Source organism: Gadus macrocephalus, chromosome 9, assembly GCF_031168955.1.
Source record: "Gadus macrocephalus chromosome 9, ASM3116895v1".
NCBI classification, from domain to species: Eukaryota; Metazoa; Chordata; class Actinopteri; order Gadiformes; family Gadidae; genus Gadus; species Gadus macrocephalus.
This window is the reverse complement of record NC_082390.1, coordinates 20,429,993-20,450,226: the sequence shown is the minus strand read 5'-3', so window position 1 is coordinate 20,450,226 and position 20,234 is coordinate 20,429,993. Positions and strand designations below refer to the sequence as shown.

At 43.4% G+C, this 20,234-nt stretch overlaps 1 protein-coding gene and 1 long non-coding RNA gene across 10 annotated transcripts; both read right to left on the bottom strand.

The window, feature by feature from the left end:
• Window positions 1–5,021: 5,021 nt before the first annotated feature.
• On the bottom strand, window positions 5,022–5,545 carry LOC132463926 (uncharacterized). The gene is made up of 3 exons (XR_009527148.1): window positions 5,398–5,545; window positions 5,209–5,309; window positions 5,022–5,131 (listed from the first exon to the last, which is right to left on the bottom strand). It is a non-coding gene; the product is annotated as an uncharacterized LOC132463926 (long non-coding RNA).
• A 5,868-nt stretch (window positions 5,546–11,413) lies between these two features.
• On the bottom strand, window positions 11,414–19,142 carry LOC132464784 (uncharacterized). 9 transcript variants are annotated; one of them, XM_060061354.1, is made up of 16 exons: window positions 19,052–19,142; window positions 17,164–17,299; window positions 16,617–16,630; window positions 15,826–16,454; window positions 15,513–15,745; window positions 15,128–15,306; window positions 14,824–14,917; window positions 14,481–14,606; window positions 14,173–14,384; window positions 13,820–13,937; window positions 13,642–13,733; window positions 13,273–13,390; window positions 12,824–12,928; window positions 12,530–12,715; window positions 12,261–12,440; window positions 11,414–12,160 (listed from the first exon to the last, which is right to left on the bottom strand). In XM_060061354.1, exons 9-16 carry the CDS (start codon window positions 14,374–14,376, stop codon window positions 11,934–11,936), a joined length of 1,230 nt encoding a protein of 409 aa, XP_059917337.1. In that variant the 5' UTR covers window positions 14,377–14,384; window positions 14,481–14,606; window positions 14,824–14,917; window positions 15,128–15,306; window positions 15,513–15,745; window positions 15,826–16,454; window positions 16,617–16,630; window positions 17,164–17,299; window positions 19,052–19,142; the 3' UTR covers window positions 11,414–11,933. The 9 variants fall into 9 exon arrangements, with proteins under 9 accessions (XP_059917337.1, XP_059917334.1, XP_059917341.1 ...); XM_060061351.1 differs by having other exon boundaries at window positions 15,513–16,454; XM_060061358.1 differs by having other exon boundaries at window positions 12,336–12,440; window positions 15,513–16,454.
• Between the last annotated feature and the right edge of the window lie 1,092 nt (window positions 19,143–20,234).

Here is a 20,234-nt window from a genome sequence, read left to right as displayed (position 1 = left end):
TGGTAGGTCGTCTGCTCCCGCCGTGATGGGGTCCGGGACCGGTGAAGCGTGGATCTCCTCCGTGGAAGTCGAGCAGCAACGGTGGGGGAGCCGCCCTGACGACAGCAGCGGCCGAGAGGGTCGACATCGAAGCCAGGGTGCCGGGGGAGCCTGCAGGGGGGAGAGGCGGCCGAGCAGTCATCCTTCCCTCGGGGGCCCTTTGTGAGCAAGGGGCCAGCGGCGGCGGACCACAGGGCAGTGGGCGAGCAGCAGGTCCCTCCGAAGAGGTCGGTAGCTGGAAAGAGGGAAGATGAGAAGAAGAAGGGGAAGGGGGAGGAGAAGGGAGAGGAGAGAGAATGGGAGAATAGAGGAGAAGAAGGGGAGGGGGGGAGGAGAACAGGGACGGGGAGGGGGAGACGCCAGGAAATCCAACACCGGGGATCGGAGCGGGTCGGCTGCAAGGTCACCGGGATGGTTGTCGGGGTCTGAGATGATGTCTCCGGGCGTAGGGAGAAGCTGGTGCCTGGGCGGTGGGTGCAGCTGGGCCTCAACTGTGATGGAGGGGCTGTCGGGGCGGGGGTCCGCGGTGCGTGTGGGCACATGAGGGGAGGGCCGCTGTGACGCCACGGAGGGCACGGTCGCCGTGGAGGGAGGGGCCGTCGCACACTGCAGGGTTGACTCAGGAGCCAGTTTCTGGGATAGCATGGCATGGACCTGCTGTAGCGTGCTCGGGTTGAGCCTCCGGCCGAAATGGCGCCTGGCCCAGGAGCAAGCCACCTCGAAGAGTTGTTGCCAATCGTCCAAGAGGAGTTGCTTTAAGATCTGGACGTCATTGGCTATCGTGTCCTTGTAATGATCCCTAAGGATCAGCATGGTTGAGTACTCCCAAAACCTTGCATTGCCCTCTATGAGGGCCAGTGTGGCAGGATTGGGGGCCGCTGGTTTGATTGCAGCCGCTAAGTTAGCTGTCAGTTTTCAAATTGAAACCGGGGCCTGTTCAGTGGTAACGTTCATCAAGTGGTGGTACACTTTGATTACTCTAAGAAAAACGCGTACCTTGACAGAGAAATCGGGGTCCGGATCCGAGGTAGAAGGTGCCGTGTAGCGGGCGTGGGGAGAGGGTCCACGAAAGCGGGGGCGCCGACGGGCACCACCTGTCGCTCGGTGAGGTCTGTACGTCGAGTGGTTGTGGGGGGGGCCCCCGTCCACGGTGCGGGGTCCTTCTCGGCGTGGTAAAGAAGGCCTGAAGGCCTCACGGTCATCGGGACAAGGATATCCGTTGAAGGCCGGAGCATGTGCAGCAGGGCCGCGGAGCACATCCGCATAGCTACGGTTATCCCTCTGTGAAGGGTAAGCGCGAGGGTTCTGGTCATAGTACCCCGGTTCCCTGGGGGGTCGATAGCCGCGGGGGCTCTGGGAGCGGTCTCGGCGTTGGAATGAGGGACGTGGTCTCGGGTACCTTGGGTCCGGGTCCCTGGGGGGTCGATAGCCGCGGGGGCTCTGGGAGCGGTCTCGGTGTTGGAACGAGGGACGTGGTCTCGGGTACCTGGGGTCCGGGTTGTTGTGATTTCTACCTCCATAGCGTCCTCGGGTCACTGTACTCCATTGGTCGTCCATATCACGGCGGTGTGTGGTCATTTTGATCAAGGGGAGTGCACGTGGTAGTGCATTCAACAAACAGGAATTTAGGAAAAAATACTGGAAAACTATGTATAAAACTATGTACAAAAAGCGGAGTCGTGATGATAATCCATAAGGTTTATTTTGGATAAAAGCAGAACGTTTCGGTCAAGACCTTCTTCAGCTGCTACAAAACGTAATCAAAGAAAGCACATGCTGCTTGTTCGGAATGGTGGAGTAAGCATCCCTACCCTAGGGCTAGGGTTAGGGATCAGGGCTAGGTTTAGGGTTAGGGTTAGGTGTTGTTCCGTATCCCATAGATCTCCCCGGGTCGTCCGCCGACTTCCGCGGTTTAAATAGAGATCTAAGGCAAGGCACGGGCCGGCGCTTGTCATTCATGGTCTAGATGTCCATATGCATTTTTTTGACCCAAAAAAAAGAGAGAGAGATGTTTCATTACTAAAAACTCCCCGGATTGTAGCGGATTAGTGGTCCGTAAGGGCCTGGATGGCCGTTTAGGGCCGATATTTAGCCTTGGTGGAGATGTTACTCATATTCGTGTCATTTTTGTTTTTGTTTTTTGCTTTTACTAAAAACTCCCCAGATTGTAGCGGATTGGTGGTCCGTAAGGGCCTGGAAGGCCGTTTAGGGCCGATATTTAGCCTTGGTGGAGATGTTACTCATATTCGTGTCATTTTTCTTTTTGTTTTTTGTTTTTACTAAAAACTCCCCGGATTGTAGCGGATTGGTGGTCCGTAAGGGCCTGGAAGGCGGTTTAGGGCCGATATTTAGCCTTGATCTAGATGTTACTCATATTCGTATCATTTTTCCCTTTGTTTTTTGTTTTTACTAAAAACTCCCCGGATTGTAGCGGATTGGTGGTCCGTAAGGGCCTGGAAGGCCGTTTAGGGCCGATATTTGGCCTTGGTGGAGATGTTACTCGTATGAAATTTGTTTTATATTAAAATTTTGTTTTTGTTGTTTGTTTTAATATTTTGAAAAATCTCTTCAGGAACTGCAGGACATGTCATCAGTTGTGGTCCCCGGGATCATCGAGTGTTTCAGCCGTTATCACAAGACACTCTCACCCGATGGTGGCCCCCCCGAGGTCGATCAACTCTCGGGGATGTCCCATAATCCATCAAGAACTCTTTCTTTTTATAAGGTTTTTTATGGTTGGTTTAACTGTATAGTTGTTTTCGTTAGTGCTGGTTTTAAAACAGGATAGATTTACCGTTGTTCAGTTGGTGTTTAAGATAGGAAAGATTTCTTCGTTGGCGCCTCTCAGTTTATACCAAGATCGGCACGGTTTTTTCCGTTGGGTTAGGGAATAAGGCTAAAGGTTAAGGTTAGGATAAAGGTTAAGGTAAGTGGTCGGGGAAAAAAACAGTATTCGGGTTTAAGGTTTAGGGAACCAGGCTAATGGTTAAGGTTAGAATTAAGATAAGTGGTTGGGATAAAAACTTGGGTTCAGATTAGGGAATAAGGTTAAAAGTTAAGGTTAGGATTTAGATTTAGATAAGCGGTCGGGTTGAAGGCTCGGGTTAAGGTTAGGGAATAAGGCTAAAGGTTAAGGTTAGGATTTAGATTTAGATAAGCGGTCGGATTGAAGGCTTGGGTTAAAGTTAGGGAACAAGGCTAAAGGTTAAGGTTAGGATAAAGGTTAAGGTAAGTGGTCGGGGAAGAAAGGCCTGATTCTCAGACATGCATGTTGGATGGCTAGGGTGTAGGTCTGGGAAGAACTTCAGGCCAAAATCTTGCAAGCGAGACGCTGGGTGAGGTGCAACGAGATGGAGCACTTGCTGAGTCATTTCCTGTAGGGCTGGAGCCACAGCTTGAAGCGTATGCGTCCTTTGAGACCCCCTTTGATATATAAGAGACCCCAAGGTACAGCTTACTTAAATGTTCTCGACTCAGTCACCTATATTGCATCACTTCCTTTAGGGCGTCGGGCCTCCTAATTGATCATTGTAGTATAATTGAATGCCCTCTTTCATATATATGATACCTCCACCACTGGGACGTGGCAACAATTCTCCAAATCCATATGGGGAGGGGGGGGAGGATGCTTGTGGACTAGGGCTGGGACGACGCGTCGACGTAATCGATTACGTCGACGCAGAAATTACGTCGACGCGAAAAATGCGCATCGATTCGAAAGACGCAAAATAAAGATGGCAGCGGAGGAGCGTAATAACGCAAGTGGCTCTTCAGAATTCCTAAAGTGCAAGGCGACACGCAGTCGTTCTTCAAAAGTCTGGGAATATTTTCATTTAAAAGGGAACGATTCGGTGATATGCCGGCTGTGCAAACTGGAGATGGCTTTCCATTCCAGCACCACGGCGATGCACCAGCACTTGAAGAGGCGCCACCCGGGAGCAGCTGCAGATGACCGAGCACCGTAAGGTTTTTTTCAACTCCCCACTTCGCACTCGATGTTGAAGTAGGCTATAATACATTGTCGAAACCTAAAGTTTTAGGGTATGTAGTGTATGTTTTCGGTGTAATTAATTACTACATGTAATATAGTCGTGTATTCAACGTGTGAAATTACAACGCTTGAGCAAGTCATGGCATGTCAGTGAGCACAGTTAGATGCCAGAACTAGTGCTATTCCGGTTTTAAACGAAAAATTGGCGCATGTAATAGTAACTGTGTTCACTGTCATGCAATGACTGCGCAAGTGACGTTTATGTTACAAATGTGGCAAGGTGGTGGGCGAAAGGAAAATAAACTAAAAGATCTAACTAAGAAATAAGAAAAAGGAACCGACAACGCCACCCTGGGAATTTCACCTCAGGGAATTTATGTAAAGTGCAAAGCACACAGGTAAGTCCACTCGTTTAGAAGGCATGAGACGTAGTTCAAATGTCATAGAAAAATACAATTTATTAAATAACTTCTTTCCTTTTCAATGCAAAATCTTCACCATGCAACCAAACGAAAACAAACAATACACACAAAATAGTTGAGATAAACGCAAAACTAAATAAGTAAATCAAAAGTAATCAAATCAAAAGAAAACAAACAATACACACAAAATAGTTGAGATAAACGCAGAACTAAATCAGTAATCAAACCAAAAGAAAAACAATACACACAAAATAGTTGATAAACGCAGAACTAGATAAGTAATCAAACCAAAAGAAAACAAATCATTCAAATAATTAGAACACACATCAACACTCATGCACACACGGATGGGGGGAAACCCTGGTTAAAAGGCACACTGGATGAGCACCCTTGGTAGAACTACTCGGGGGGGGGGGGGGGGGGGGGGGGGGGGTGCGCCGCAGCGACAGGCGGCAGTAGGCACGAGGTGCCAGCCGGAGCAAAAGCACGTGAAGTAAACAACGCGGCGGAAGCAGCAGTGAAGCAGAGTAGCGTGGAAAGGCAATATCAGCCAGCAATGCAGAGTAGCGTGGGAAGGCAAGATCAGCCTGGCAAAGCAGCAGCGAAGCAGAGTAGCGTGGGAAGGCAAGATCAGCCTGGCAAAGCAGCAGCGACCCCAATGAGCTGATTGCAGTTGGTCCTGTTTACGACCAAACATGATGTTAGTGTGGCTACATAAAACAGAAATGCTACAGTGTTTGCTATGCTAACACATACCTGTTTACGACCAAACACTGGCATACACACACACACACACACACTCGCGTTCACACAGGAGGAGGGAGTGAGAGAGGACTCCGGCCGTCATCAGCGTTTACCTGAGAACACACTAGCGTTAGCCATCAGACAGCATCAACTACATTGCCACGAAAGAATACTTAAAATAACTTGCTTACAAGAACTTACACCATAGCTCGCACGAAAACCCTGAAGCAGCAACAAATAGTCGCCCTATCGGACCAGACTACCTTTTGGCCCGGAAGTGACGCGCAAGTGACAGGAGCGCAAAAAGAAAGAGGCAGGTGGAGGATGGCTGCTTTTATACCGCCCACATCATGACGACCACTAGTGGTACTTAACCGTGACTAACATGGATAGCACCTCTATCCTGCTACACAAACATAGGATTTGATTAGCCTACTTGTTGATATTAATCATAGGGCATAGCCTCTGCTGAGGTGGATACATAGAAAAATCGTATATTGTGTTTCTTTGTTGTTGGTTTATTATATTTATTTTAATGTGTGTGTGTACTTTGTTTTCAGGGATAAGAAGAATAGTTTGGAAAATTACTTTTGCAAGAAAAATACAACCCCCTGCACCCCCCAGGAGGCTGCCATACTTACTGAGAGCGTTGTATCAATGATTTGCAAAGACATGAGGCCAATTTCTGTGGTTGAGGGCGAGGGATTTAAAGAAATGCTGACCACCTTCCAAGCAGGTTACACTCTACCTTCTAGGCGCCATTTCACTACTCTGATCGAGAAGAAGTATGAAACTTCAGTAGAGAAACTTAAAAACAAACTTAAAATGGCCACATCCAAAATCTCCCTTAGCACTGATGCCTGGACCAGTCTGGTGACAGAAGCCTACTTAGGGGTAACTTGTCATTTCATTGATGACAATTGGGAGCTTGTCTCCTTCAATTTGATAACACTGCCAGTTGAAGAACGCCACACAGCAGAAAACATTGCCTTATGGCTGGAGAATGTGGCAGAAAAATTCAACATTTCGTTTGAGAATGTCCTTGCTATCGTCCATGACAATGCAAGTAACATTGTGGCAGCTCTCAGAATCTTGGAAGAGAGATTTGGGGTGGTATCCCATCGGTGCGCTGGGCATACACTTCAACTGGTAGTCAACAACGCAATGAAGAACCCTGAGATTGACAAGGCACTCGCAGCTACACGGTGCCTTGTAAAACACATAAAGAAAAGTGAGCCAGCTACCACTAAGCTGAAGCTTAAACAACAACAGATGGGCACAGTTGAACATAAACTGATACAGGATGTAGCAGTCCGTTGGAACAGTTCATACTACATGATTGAACGTGTTTTAGAGCAGCGATGGCCGGTGGTTGCGACGCTATCAGATCCAGAAATCACACAGCGCGGAAAGCACTATCTTGATCTGAAAAACTATCAATGGACTCTTCTGGAGGAACTGGAGGTTGTGCTCAAGCCCTATGAGCAAGCCACGGTTTTCCTTAGTGGTCAATCTTATGTCACAGCCTCTGTTCTCCCCCCCCCTGCTGAAGGGTCTCCTGAAATCCACCCGAAAAAAATCATTTGATTCTGCTGCCATGACCTTTTTCCAGACCAAAGCAGAAGAGGGGATATTGTCAAGGTGGCAGCAGGTGTTTGTATTTAAAGAGGGTGGGAAAAATGTGTCTCTCATTGCTGCTGCACTTGATCCCCGTTTTCGGAAATTGAAGTTCCTTCCAGCAGATGATGCTCTCAAACTGCAAGTGCAAATACAGAGTTTTGCTCTTGATATCAGAAGGAGGCAGAAATTGTTACAGGCAGCTGTGAGGCAGGAAGCCTCAGCAAGCTCCCCACCAAAGAAGAGGTCCTGCTCTTTGTTGGACACTTTGTTGGGCTCAGATTCTGAGGGGGAAGACGAACAAAACATGGACCAGGTGGATGGTGACAGGGACAGTGAGACAGTCAGGAAAGAGGTGATGTTGTATTTTGAGGAAAACCCTATCCCAAGGGATGATAACCCCCTTTCATGGTGGAAGGATAACGCCATAAGGTTCCCCACCGTGGCTGCAGTAGCCAAATCTTATTTGTCTATACCTGCCACATCAACGCCATCTGAAAGGCTTTTCTCAGTTGCTGGGAACATTGTTTCCAAAAAAAGGGCAAGCCTGACTCCTAAGCATGTGGAAATGCTTACATTCCTCCACTCTAATATATGACTGTATTTTGTCTTGAATGACACACACACACACACACACACACACACACACACACACACACTTGTTATTTGCATGAATGAAGATGCTTTTTTTCAGTAAGCTAGGCCTATGTTCATAAGTTCATAAAAAATTCTGAATTCTGAATATTTTTTATTTATTGTTGGAAAAGCACTTTTTTATATTAGCTTAAAGCCCCCACGTTTACAAAAGTTACTGTATTCTTTCAATAGCTCTAAGAAAGGGTGGCTGGTTTACCTTTTTATTTTTATATTGAATGCTAGACATCAGAATGTTTATTTTTCTCTTGTACACTCTTACTAGAATTTTGAAAAATTCTATACTTTGTTATTTTTATGTGAATAAGGAATTAAAATATGCACTTTTTTTTCCAGTAAGCTAGCTGTGTTTTCATAAATGTTCAATTCTGTTGGTTCAGGAAGGACGGAAGGCCTTTGTGTTTTCAAGGCTTGAAGGTTTCATTGAATACTACCTTCTAAGAATGTATTCCTTTGCACTTATTATGGCATTTTTAGGCAATAAACATACATTGCAAAAAGGAATTCATGTTTTTTTCATTCAGATATGTAAATCACAATTGCTATTAGTCAATTAATTGGGAGATAATCGATAATCGAAATCGAATCGAACTGAAAAAATGAATCGTTAGATGAATCGATGCATCGAAAAAATAATCGCTAGATTAATCGTTTAAAAAATAATCGTTTATCCCAGCCCTATTGTGGACAGTAGGGGTGTACACTAGACATAAATAGGAAGCAAACTCAGCGGAAGGAATGACCTCTCACAAATATTTATTCAATAAATTGTTTCAAATAATCCTGCCTCGTTAAATCAATGAGCTTGGTGTTTTGCTTTAAAAAATAGGTTATAGAAGAAGTCTAAACTGCAGAAAATAAAAACATCCAAGCTGCCTTTTAAGGATACCTCGGAATATCTGTCTATTTTTTAACCATCAGACCCTAGTTTACGACAAAAACAACATAATTGACGGCAGCTCCTTTGCCGTGTGGTTTTTAGAGCCATGTAAGGATTAGAGGGGGCGGTCGATAGCAACCACCATAGCAACCATGACGGTCAAGGGACTGGATGCAGCCCCGTTGAAAAAAATAGAATACCACCCTACATACTCAGGAGATTAATGATATTTAAATTCCAATTCTCACGCCCCACGTTGATGGCCACGTCTACATCTGTCGGAAGGGATATGCCGCTGTCAACTGCCAGGTGGTGTGTGACCATCAGGGCATCATCCTGGATGTCGTAGCGAGATGGCCTGGAAGCACTCACGACTCCTTCGTGTTCCGCGAGTCCTCCATCGGACGGCTGGCTGCAGCCTCCAGGGGAGAGTGGCGGCTCCTCTGAGACAGTGGCTATCCGCTTAGGCCTCACCTGTTCACCCCAGTGGCCAACCCGGGAGACGTCCACGAGGAATGGTACACCGAAGCCCGGTGCATTGTCGGGCGCACGATCGGCAGGTGGAAGTTGCGCTTTCGATGCCTCCACAAGTCCGGCGGAGGGCTCCAGTTTGCGCCAGCCAAGTCGTGCGCTGTGATCTGCGTGACAGCAATGTTGCACAACATTGCAGCCAAGGCTGGGGTGGCGTTGGGTGAACCGGACGAGGACGAGGACAAGGAAGATCCGTTTCGGGAAGGCCTCCCGGATTACGCTGCTGGTGTGGAATCACGCCGAAGAGTGATCGCGTCTTTTTTTTAACCCCAGAAATGAAACCCCCATGTCACTAAACCATATCCCAGCCTTTTGTCTGCTCCTTTTGCCTTTAATTTTTTTTTCATTTCTTTCATTCATTATTTGGTTTCTTTTTTCTTTCATTTCATTCATTATTTTATTTTATATTTTTTTCATTTTTTTTTCTTTCATTCATTATTTTGTTACATTTTAAATTTTTGGGGTTATTTTAGGCTATGTTTTATGAGTAGCCTATGTCACAGTCTGCACAAATCCCCCCACTTTCTCTCACACATTTTGAGTGCCCTGCCTGCGCAAACTGTTTCTGGACTGTCCCATTTTATTTTGGCCATTTTAACATCTTTATTAATAAATTAATTAATAATCTTTATTAATCACCAAACTAAGAACATAAAGCGCATAATAAAACGCATCCAATACACGGAATGTCCGATGGTGACGCCACTGAGGCTATAGTAGGCTGACGATGCTCTTAGCGTCCTACGAGTACGGGACTCTCTAAATCGACGCCACTTCGACCTGGGCGGGACTTTACGTCCTACGTCACTCGCTATGGGTGTGCATGTGTGCGCGTAGCCGTCACTCGCGATGGGTGTGCATGTGAGAAAGGTTTTGGCTTTTAGTGTCTATGGGTTGGTAATAACGGTTCTGATGATTTTTCTGATGGAAAAGTGGTCTTTTATTTCCATAATCTTTGTTCAGTGAAAGCATAAACCCGTTTGTTAGTTAGCAGTTAAACAAAATGCGATCTCTTTGTTTACAGTTACCAACGACCAACGTTTAAAGACTGATGATTGGGGGTTCGATTCCCTAGTGATGCAAGGTTTTTTCTTTCATTTTGGACTGCACACACAACGCGAGTGACGGATACTCGCACAATGTACACACATCACTGTCTTTACAATTTCTAGGCAACCGAAGTTTAAAGATTGTCAAGTGGTTAACTCTTGAATCGCGGGTTAGTGGTCAGAACAACGGGTTCGATTCCTTAATGAATCTAGCTTTTTTCTTTCATATTGGACTGGATGTTTGTATGCCATTTTGCGTAACTTGTAGTTTATGATGAAGAAATGTTACTGGGGTTATGGTTAGGGTAACGGTAAGGGTAAGACACAAAGTGTTTTTGCAACACAATATTTCTTACAATAACAAAGTCCAAAGTTTTGATGACTCCAGTAGGAAACTTAAGATACCTAGAGAAATGCCTAGAGTGCTCACAAAACATCAACAAGTCAGCAGTGTGGTACAGGGTGATCATTTCTGATATACAGTACAAAAGCTGAAACTATTAGCCAGGAGTGGGAAAGATGCAGACGCAGACGTGGGAAGCAATAAGACGCACCAACACACAGTTGCCTGTTGCAAAATGGTTCAGAGTTTAATAGAAATAGTTAGGGTTAGCTGGTATGGCGTTATCTGGTATGGCTATAGTCTAATGTTAGCTTAGTTCGTGTTGTTTCGTCATGTTAATCGCTAGTAATAGTAAGTCATTTGTAGAAATATAGCCTATCATCACAGACTGTAGGAATGTCACCCACCCTCCATCGCGTACGACACTGACGCTCGTAATCTGTAGTGCAAGGGAGTTCGTGCACAGATCCCTGAGACAAACGGCTACGCGCACACATGCAAACCCATAGCGAGTGACGTAGGACGTAAAGTCCCGCCCAGGTCGAAGTGGCGTCGATTTAGAGAGTCCCCTACGAGTACCCCTGGAGTACTCGTTAGCTACGAGCGTTTTCAAGACGTTCGTTACCAACAATGCTTTCGGGAAACGCTGTGAAAACTCTACGATGCCCTTTCGACGCACTTCACGATCCACTTAGGCTAACGACGCTTTCGGGAAACGAGGCCCAGGTCTGTTCCGGATCATTTTAGCACCTCGGGCAACAGCGCAGGGTTGCCAGGTCCTGCAAAAAACGTCCTGCCCACACACCGTTCAAAATCCACCCAAAATGTCCAAGAAGCAGCCCAAATAAAAATATATTCCATTTTGGCCAATGTTTAGAAAGTAATAATGTTTGAGGGAATATATATTTTTTTTTTTTTGCAGCGAAATGCATTGTGTGTGTGTGTGTGTGTGAATACGCCAGGAATACGTCGAAATGCATGTACGTCATTATTTGACAATTTAGTATGGTTAAACATGACTATCAATCATTATAACAACGTTGATAGGTCATAAAAGTCGATAAAGAACAATAGGTCCCCTTTAATGTTTTTATTAATAAACAAATTCATTGACCAAATTATTGAGTTAATCAAGTTAAAAAGTGAAGTTTAATAATAACATTGGTTTATTGAAATAACTGGGGGTGATTAAGTGACTACTGAAAGGTTATAGGCCTACGAGCCTCAGATGTTTGTACTGGTGTACCATCACATTCACATCTATTTAAGTAGCCTACTGTAACCAAGTACTTGTAAGAGCAATACAACAATCAACAACCAATTTTACAAGAGCTTCCAGAACTTCGGAAGCAAGCATTTATTCTGATTCATGGAACAGCACATGAGTAAACATACAACATTAAGGACAATGCATAACAAGGATTATCACGTAATCTCGCGTGAATACTTGCAAGGCAGCGCTACGCTGCCGTTACCCTCCCGGTGGAAATGGACGCTGGGCAGAGTTCACAGCCGTTCCGCGCGCGTACGTCCCCGATGGAAATCAGGCGTTAGGCAAGTAAAATCAAAGATGAAAACGACTAAAAGCTAAAGAGAAATTAAACAAAACAGTATGAGCAACCTAAAAAAATAAAAATAACAGGCTATATATTAATATTAGCCCCTACACCTCCTCTCCATCATCCTCATCCTCCGAGCTGTCATCACTCTGCGAATCCATGTCTTCCTCCAGTTCCCCGTCCTCCTCTTCCACCAGTCTGACACCTGGTTCGAGAATGCCTCTGTAGGTGCCTGCAACAGTCCTCTGTTTAAGCTTTAGGTCTTTCAACCTTCTCTGAAGAACACAGATGAGGCCTTTGGACCCCTTTTCTGTGAAGCCATTTGGATAGCCTATAAGTAACAGAATCCAAACTTAGTTCTTGAGCCTATATAGTTGTTTGATCTCTAAATTGTTAAGTGCATAGAGCCAGTCAGTTTAATATAGACCTACTTCCTGTCTGTATGCTCCCTGAAATGGTGACCATCAGAGACTGGACTTTGGTGCATGCCTCCTTGAGGTACTGACAGTGTTGCATCATCTCTTTCACCAGGATCTCCTTTTCCTCTGCCAGTCTTGAAGCAAGCATATGCAGGTCAAATAGCTTCTTCTTGGTCAGGATGTCAACACCGTCTGTGAAGCAATGACAACATTAAACACTGATGAACATAGTTGATGATCATTTGTAAATACATACTAAAAAATAATAATTTATAAAAAACCTTTGTTCTGCTCCTGCCATGGCCAGATCATGCGCTCATCAGCCTTGCTGGAGAGGTTCTGCACAACAGAGCTGGTATCCACCAGGTCCACATCAGGCTTTTGGTTGTACCAAACGATCTCCTCTAGCAACCGTTTCTTCTCCTGGGCTATCTTTTGGGTTATTTTCTGACGCCTTTTGTTGCGATCTGTATCAGGAGTAAACAATTTAGTATTAAAAAAGAGCTATAATAGCATTTCATGAACGGAACCAGTTCAAGTTCCATCTTTATCTGTTGTGTTTACACTTGACATACCATTATGTATGTAGAGGAATTGCTTCTTGTGCCGTATGCTCACGAAGAGCGATTCGATCGAGATCTGCAGACCCCGAACAGCATCAACACTAGCAGCTGCACTTCCTAAATGAAAGATAAAAAACAAAGCAAAATGTTTCAAACCCACCTAAAGTATTCAATGCAAATAGTACGTTGACAGGCATATTTTAGGTCAATGTCTAATAAAGACAGTAATTTGTCTTCAGTATGATTGGTCTTACTTTTTTTCCTCTTATTTGTATACCTTAAATTATATTTTAATATTTTTGAAAGAACGTATTCTTTTCTAAATAGTCAAAATACCAATCGAAGAACTCAAGACAAATATAGCACATCCCCATACCATTTTAACATTATTGTAAGCTACAACTACATGTATTGCTACCAAATAACTATAACGGTGTTCATGTATTAAAAATCTTTCTCACCGCTACTGGCCCACTGCTTGACATCAGCAACCCACTGTTTTAGCATGCCATCACAGCAATGCATCTGGTCCTGCAGCTTCTTCAGGTTCTCAGAAACTTCCCAGGTCTTTTCCACTGTCTGCAAAAAAGCATACGGAATGTTTTTTTTAATCAAAAGGATTTGGAGTTGAATCATCATTCTGCTAAATGTAATAAAAATAAACAAAGAGTGTATATTCTGTTTGATTAAATCAAATTAAAAATTCATAACAGCAGTCCAGCACAACTACAATGTCAACTTAGGGGTAACAGTGGGATGCATTTTGGGTGGGCATTTAGATGAAATTCAGTTCTCACAGTTTTTAATCATTTTGCAAAACATGAACATACCTTTTTAAATCTGGAAGACAAGGCAATGTGAAGGCCATCCTCTTTGCGCTGATTCCACCCTATGGCATGTACAGTAAGCATGTCAATTCTTACTCTAAAGAACCATACAAAATCAATCTGTCAAATGTTAAAGGTCTAAAACTTGCAAACTAACATGGGATTAAACAATTTTACAAACCTGACTTGGCCATATACTTGGTGATCAGGGCACATCTTGAGAGATAGCTGTTGACCTGCTCAACTTCTTCACCAAGAGTGGTGCCGACACCCTCCTGGTTTCTTGCACTCCAAAGAATCTATGGGAAACAGTAGTTTGGTTTAACAGTGGGAATACCAAGGTGATACATTTTTACGCATAACCATAAGTCAAAAACGGTATAGGACATCAAATATGGGTTGAAACACACTCCTGTGTTGTGGTTTTGGTCAGATGATACATTTGGGTTGTAGTTATTGCCAACAATTGTGGAATTTTACTGTTTTGCTACATCATACTCTACAATGTTATGGTTAATTACTTAAAAGCTTCACCTCGCATTTGGTATTGTGGGCTTTGGCGTGCATCACAGACAGGCAATGCCTCATTTCCTGAAGAGGTTTGAGATGAGTCAGTGCCTCTGACACCTTATTCATGTAAGCCACGTATCGGCAGGTCACGTCCATTGCCAAAAACTTTGCGCTCTGGAGATCTTTTTGGAGAAACATTGGATCCGCAAAGATTTCTCCTCGATACATATTCAGACCTTTTGAAAAAAAAAGAAAAGTAGTGAGCACATGAACACCAAAGAGGCTTTAGAAAACATATTTTGGAATTTAAATTTATCAAGACCAATAAAAACCTTTGAGGAGGAATCCATGCCGACACACCCAACTTCTACGCCTTCTTCATCTAACTTGCTGCTCTGTCTAGATGTCTCTCTTGCTGCTGACCAGTGGGTTTCTCCACACATTGCTTTTCTTGAAGTCTACAAAAGTCAACCATTGGAACATATCAGTAGTTAAGTTATAGACAGTATATAGCAGGACTGCAAAGTCAAACACACCAACTATCACAGTCAAGATTTTTTCTCGGATTGCATGACCAATTTTCCCCAATCTTACTCTATGAAGGATAACAACAATGTTATTTGTTTTAGCCATAAAACTACAGATACATATTGCTCAGCTTGATCTAAAACGTACACTCTTGACAGCCCCCCGGACCTCCTCAACAAAAGTAGACACTTCAGAGTCTTTGGCTAAAAACACACCATCGAAGAACCCAGGCTCTTCCCTCCTACAAGAAAAAAATATTATGGATAATGATTGTAAGATGTTTTATATTATAAGATTTGTATTTATATAGCACTTTTCAAAACAAGGTTTTGCAAGCATACAGACATTATATTAAACTGTTCAATTTCAAATACCAAAATAAGATCTGCACTATAATGGTATATAGCCAGGGCATATTCTAAATGCTTTTTTAACATGCATAAAAAGTTACTGGTTTGTTTTTTGGAACCTGTAGAGTTTCCTGTTGCCATCAACTGAAATAGCAACCATTTCAGGGCTAAAGGCTGGACAGATGAATGGATCCTTCCCCAGAAGTTTGCTTTCTTCTGACTTGCAGTACACGTACTGCAGGAAACTCCTCTGAAAAGCGTCTGCATTCACGTTTACGGTCTGAAATGAAAAAATCATAGTACAGGTTTCAATGACAATAATCTGATTGACCATCAAGTTACAGCTATTTGTGGACCCTGGACTTCATATTTGCATAACCTGAATCTATACCCAACTAAATCTCTCCTTTGGCCATACTTTCCACCCTTAATGATACTAATTACAATTATAAAAGCGTCGGTTTTTAGCTTCACATTTTGACTCACTCGTCCAAACTGCTTGGTTCTATGGTCCAACATTGCAGTGAAGGCCTGCCTAGACATTCCTGGAGCTGCAGTCTTCATTGCCTCAAATGAACTGAACAGATCCTGGTGGAACAGGGTCTGTGCTTGCATAGTAGCGGGCCAGTACCCACTCCTAACAAAGTCTGAGAATTCTGGACCCCACTGCTTGCTGCAATGTCGGCATGTTAGCACTGGAAGACTTAAATCATACCGGCCTGAGAGCAAGAGAAAGAAAAATAATTAACATCGAACAATAACATTTTTTTAGAATTATTTATATTTCACGAAATCTTACCATTTATGCAAACCAGTGTCACTGATCTACCAACGGAGATGGCAACATCATTTGTTTCACAAGAGCAGATGCTCTTGGGAAAAGCATTTGGTAGGAAACAGTCTGGACTGAAAATCAGGAAGAAATGTAGGAATGTTTGGGTCGCAACAAGTACTTTGAAAAAAATATTTCAAGAGGTAATAATATTGTCTGGGATGGAAAGATAAGAGCCATTCGATTAAAAAGGAGATACTCACCTTGTTCACTGACAATATACCTGCCATCAACGAGTTTCACAGACTCCGTTGGAGGAATGTACTGTAAAAACCCAGCCATGGTGGTTTGCCTACTGTGCAGAGTGTGGCGTTTATGTGCCAATTGATCACACTCTGCACAAAACCACTCTAAGGGCATACATTCCCCACAACGGATGACTGCGTCCCTCGTTTGACAGTGGTTACATGTCACCTGGTACAGGGTTTGAGCTGACAACAAGTTGTCCACGTTATGTGGCCTCGCCTGTTGCCAACACTGTTCGACCTCTCTCTGTCTCCTGCTCCAACTGGATGGTGGCTGGTGACCGACATCTTCCTCCTCGACGCCTCAACAAGAGTCCTGAAGAAGGTCCTTCAGCCTCTGCAAATTAAAATCTTCACAGAGAGTAATAAATACAAAAACATGGATAGTTAGTCTATTAGCTACAGCGGAAGATCATTATCGCATAACATCACCAAAATGCATTTGTACTGAGGCTTCCTTTTTACTTAACTTTTTTAATTAAGCATATCTTAAAAATTAGTTTGTCTACTTACCCGGATCTAGGGAGCTTGGACATGCTGAAGTTGTCTTAATAGCTCATGGACGTGTGCCAACTGTTTGGAAGTAAGAATCACATGGACAACATTAGACCAATTTTAATCAAACTCTTTGCCTGGTGATAAGAAGTGTGAAAAAGGCTTTAACTGCGCATTCACAGGCAAACCTGACTGCCAAGCGAACCCAATCACATGCTATGCAAAGTCCATAGTTTGAGGAATAGGCTAAGGACAAATTTAGTGTAATGTAACAGCAACTTACGACTAACAAGTTACTTTTGGCACGGAGTAATACGTAAAGTTATTACTTAATAAAACAGTAACAACTAGTGACAAATATATTACTTTCTTTGAGTAACTAGCCCAACACTGAATGTAATCTAAATTAGTTTTATGTATTTTGCCTTCAGTCGCTTGATAATGTTTAAATATTTAACCATTTGTGAGTGTTAACGCTGCTATCAAGCCAGTACCTACTACAAAATCCCATCACTCTCCACAAATAAAAACTCACTGAAATAAATGTTATACGATGGACACTAACCAGCAGATGATCCCCTTTTCCTCCGCTTATTGCTGTACACCCGTTGCCCATCAAGGTCCCTCTTACACCAGGTCACATTAGATCCCCCTGCGGACGGAGCTTCAGAACCCTGGTTCTGACTCCCCGTTTTGGATTTCTATGTATCATGCAACGACACACAGACAAATTAAAAGTCAGTAATTACAATTACAATTGGGGCATTTAGCAGACGCTTTTATCCAAAGCGACTTACATCAGTTAAGACACACATTGTGACACCGACGGCAGAGTCAACCATGCAAGGCGACAGCCAGCTCGTCAGGAGCAGTTAGGGTTAAGTGTCTTGCTCAGGGACACATCAACACTCAGCTAGTATACTCCTAAACTGATCTGGCGTCAGCCCAAGTCACCAACTGCGGGATTGGTAATGTGTAATTTATAACATGAAACAAGGAGACCACAATGGCGTACAGGATTGCATAAAACCTATCGATGTGTGCATTAACAGAGAACATCTGAAAAATACAATGTGCAATATTGTATTTTACTTATTTATTTTATTTATTTATTTGAATATATATATACTCACCACCCTACCCCCACTTCCTACCTGCAATAACGCTGCTACATGTGGTTATACAGTATGGTTGCACTGCTGAATTCAATTTAATTTAATATGTATATATATTTTTAAATTTTAAATTTTAAATTGTGGTGCTCTCTGCAATGCAATGCACAACATGCAATTTATCCTTATCTTAATTTTTAAAAACTCTTTATACTTTTTTATTATTACTATTTATTGTGCTGCGCCCTCTCTCTCTCTCTCTCTCTCTCTCGATCTCGATCTCTCTCTTAATTGTATTAATACTGTACTTGACTTGGGAAGCCCTGCACAAGAATTCCAATGTGTTTGAACTGTCTGGTTTATGCACAAATGGCGAATAAAAACCTTTGAATCTTTGAAACTTTGAATTAAAACGCCTCTTTTTTGTTTTCATGATGTTAAAGGCACCCAGTGCAACTTTATGTAAACATTCAATGAAAAATAAACATTCAATTTCTAGTCTTTTTTACACGTAGTACGTTTCAATAACTCCATACCATTACATATCGACATTCAAGGAGCAAAGATGAGACGTCGTTGTGTGGTGAGAACTGATAGAAAATCGTAAACAACAACAATCGCCGGTGGGGAGAAGCCATTTTTCCATTGACTGGAAGCCTGCTTTATTTATTGTAGGTTACAAAAAATAAAGAAAATGGCGGCATTGTTGTTGTTATCGATTTTGTATCAGTTCTCACCACACAACGACGTCTCATCTTTGCTGCTTAAATGTCGGTATGTAATGGTATGGAGTTATTGAAACTTACTACGTGTAAAAAAGACTAGAAATTGAATGTTTATTTTTAAGCCTCGAAAGTTGCACTGGGTGCCTTTAAGGGAGTTCACAGGTTTCATATTGTCACCACTCCAGTTCGGAAAAAAAGCGTGCGAAGTAGTCCCTGGTCCCCACCATTTTTAAAACCCCTGGATCGTTTAACAGAGAGGTTGGGACCCCGATCGCGCGTATTATTAATGTGTAACTAAAAACATGAAACAAGGGGACCACAATGTCATACAGTTGCATAAAACAGACTTTAAACTGCAACAGTACTGGATACAGTAGGCCCTACTAATAAGTGTAGGTTTATGTCAATGGAGAAAGGGTTAGGGTTAGGGTAGGCCTACAGGCTAAGCAAAAAAGCAGCCCACCGTTACAATATCGTAATGCAAACACTTCTGAAATCAATTCAAACACGCTCGCTGTAATTAAGACAAGTGACCACGTAAGGTAAAATTAAAAATAGGTAGCATCAAAAATAGGTAGCATATATTACCGGTGATGCGGCGGTCGTTTCACCTTACCTTTTCCTTTCCGATATTCAGCGTTGAATGGATTGATGCTGCATTCAATTGTACCCGGAACTCGGGAATTTCCGACTTCTGTAGTTCCGAGATCCGGACCTGTGTGTTCCAGTGCATCTGCTTGGGAAAATATGGACCTACAACGGACGGATGTTTTTATTGCTATTTTCTGGGCCTCAGATTAATTGCCGTAGCGCTGAGAGCAACCAGTGTATAGATGTAAATCAATCATCATACACCTCCTTTCTCATCCAAATAACGTAAACGTTAGGGGTACAGCAAGTTACCGTTGCCAGGTACCGGTAGACCCAACCCATTAGACTGTGTGAGACTCATCATACAGACTTCAAAATATATTTTTTTGCCAGTTTAACGGTGTCAAATTGCAACCCAGTCGCCAAGAAAAAACGTTGACGGTGTACGTTTCCATGAACACTGGATACGTACTATTACAACGTAAAAACAGCGTGTTATACCTACAGTATCCACGCGTGCCGCTCTGGAGGCGGGTTTCGCGGTTTGGGTTTCACGGGTTTCGCGCCAGATTGTGGACACGATTGTTGAGGGGGGGGGGGGGGGGGGGGAGAGGTACACTGTTGGTGACGGGGGGGGGGGGACACGTTTGTTGAGGGGGAGGGGAACACGTTGTTTGAGGGGGGGGGGGGGGGGGGGGGGGGCACGTTTCTTGAGGGGGGGGACACGCTCGACAACGAGAGTTGTTTTTTATTGAACGCTCGACAACGAGACTTGGTTTTTATTGAACGAGACTTCAACACGGAACAGCTGCACGAAACGATGGTCACGTCACTCTCGGTGACGGTGTCGACAACAATGAACACACGAACAATGTTAATAGAACAACACACAACCACATAACATCCCGAACCCATCAACCCCACTTAATCCTAACAACAAAACAAGTTAACAAAAGCCCCATTTGTCAACTGACAACCCCAATTCCCAGAATCCCCCGCGGCTCCGGAACACGGCGTAGCTTATATTAATCTTTATTATCTGAATGGGAAATGCAATATTTTTGGACAGATACACCATTAAACGCGTTTCTAATGACATTTCTAGCGAGAAATGTACATTTTCCTTACATAATCTTCAGTCAGTGAATGTGTATGATCTTTATTAATCTTTATTATCTGAATGGGAAATGCAATATTTTAGGCAACCC

What these genes read in the sequence shown, in the direction of transcription:
- LOC132464784 (XM_060061351.1), bottom strand. Translation starts at nt 14,376, where the DNA reads ATGTATCGAGGAGAAATCTTTGCGGATCCAATGTTTCTCCAAAAAGAT. An exon ending in TGTCTTCCAGATTTAAAAAG is followed by an intron (nt 13,391 to 13,641) that starts GTATGTTCATGT and finishes GCTTTTTTGCAG; the next exon opens with ACAGTGGAAAAGACCTGGGA. An exon ending in AGGGAGCATACAGACAGGAA is followed by an intron (nt 12,161 to 12,260) that starts GTAGGTCTATAT and finishes TGTTACTTATAG; the next exon opens with GCTATCCAAATGGCTTCACA.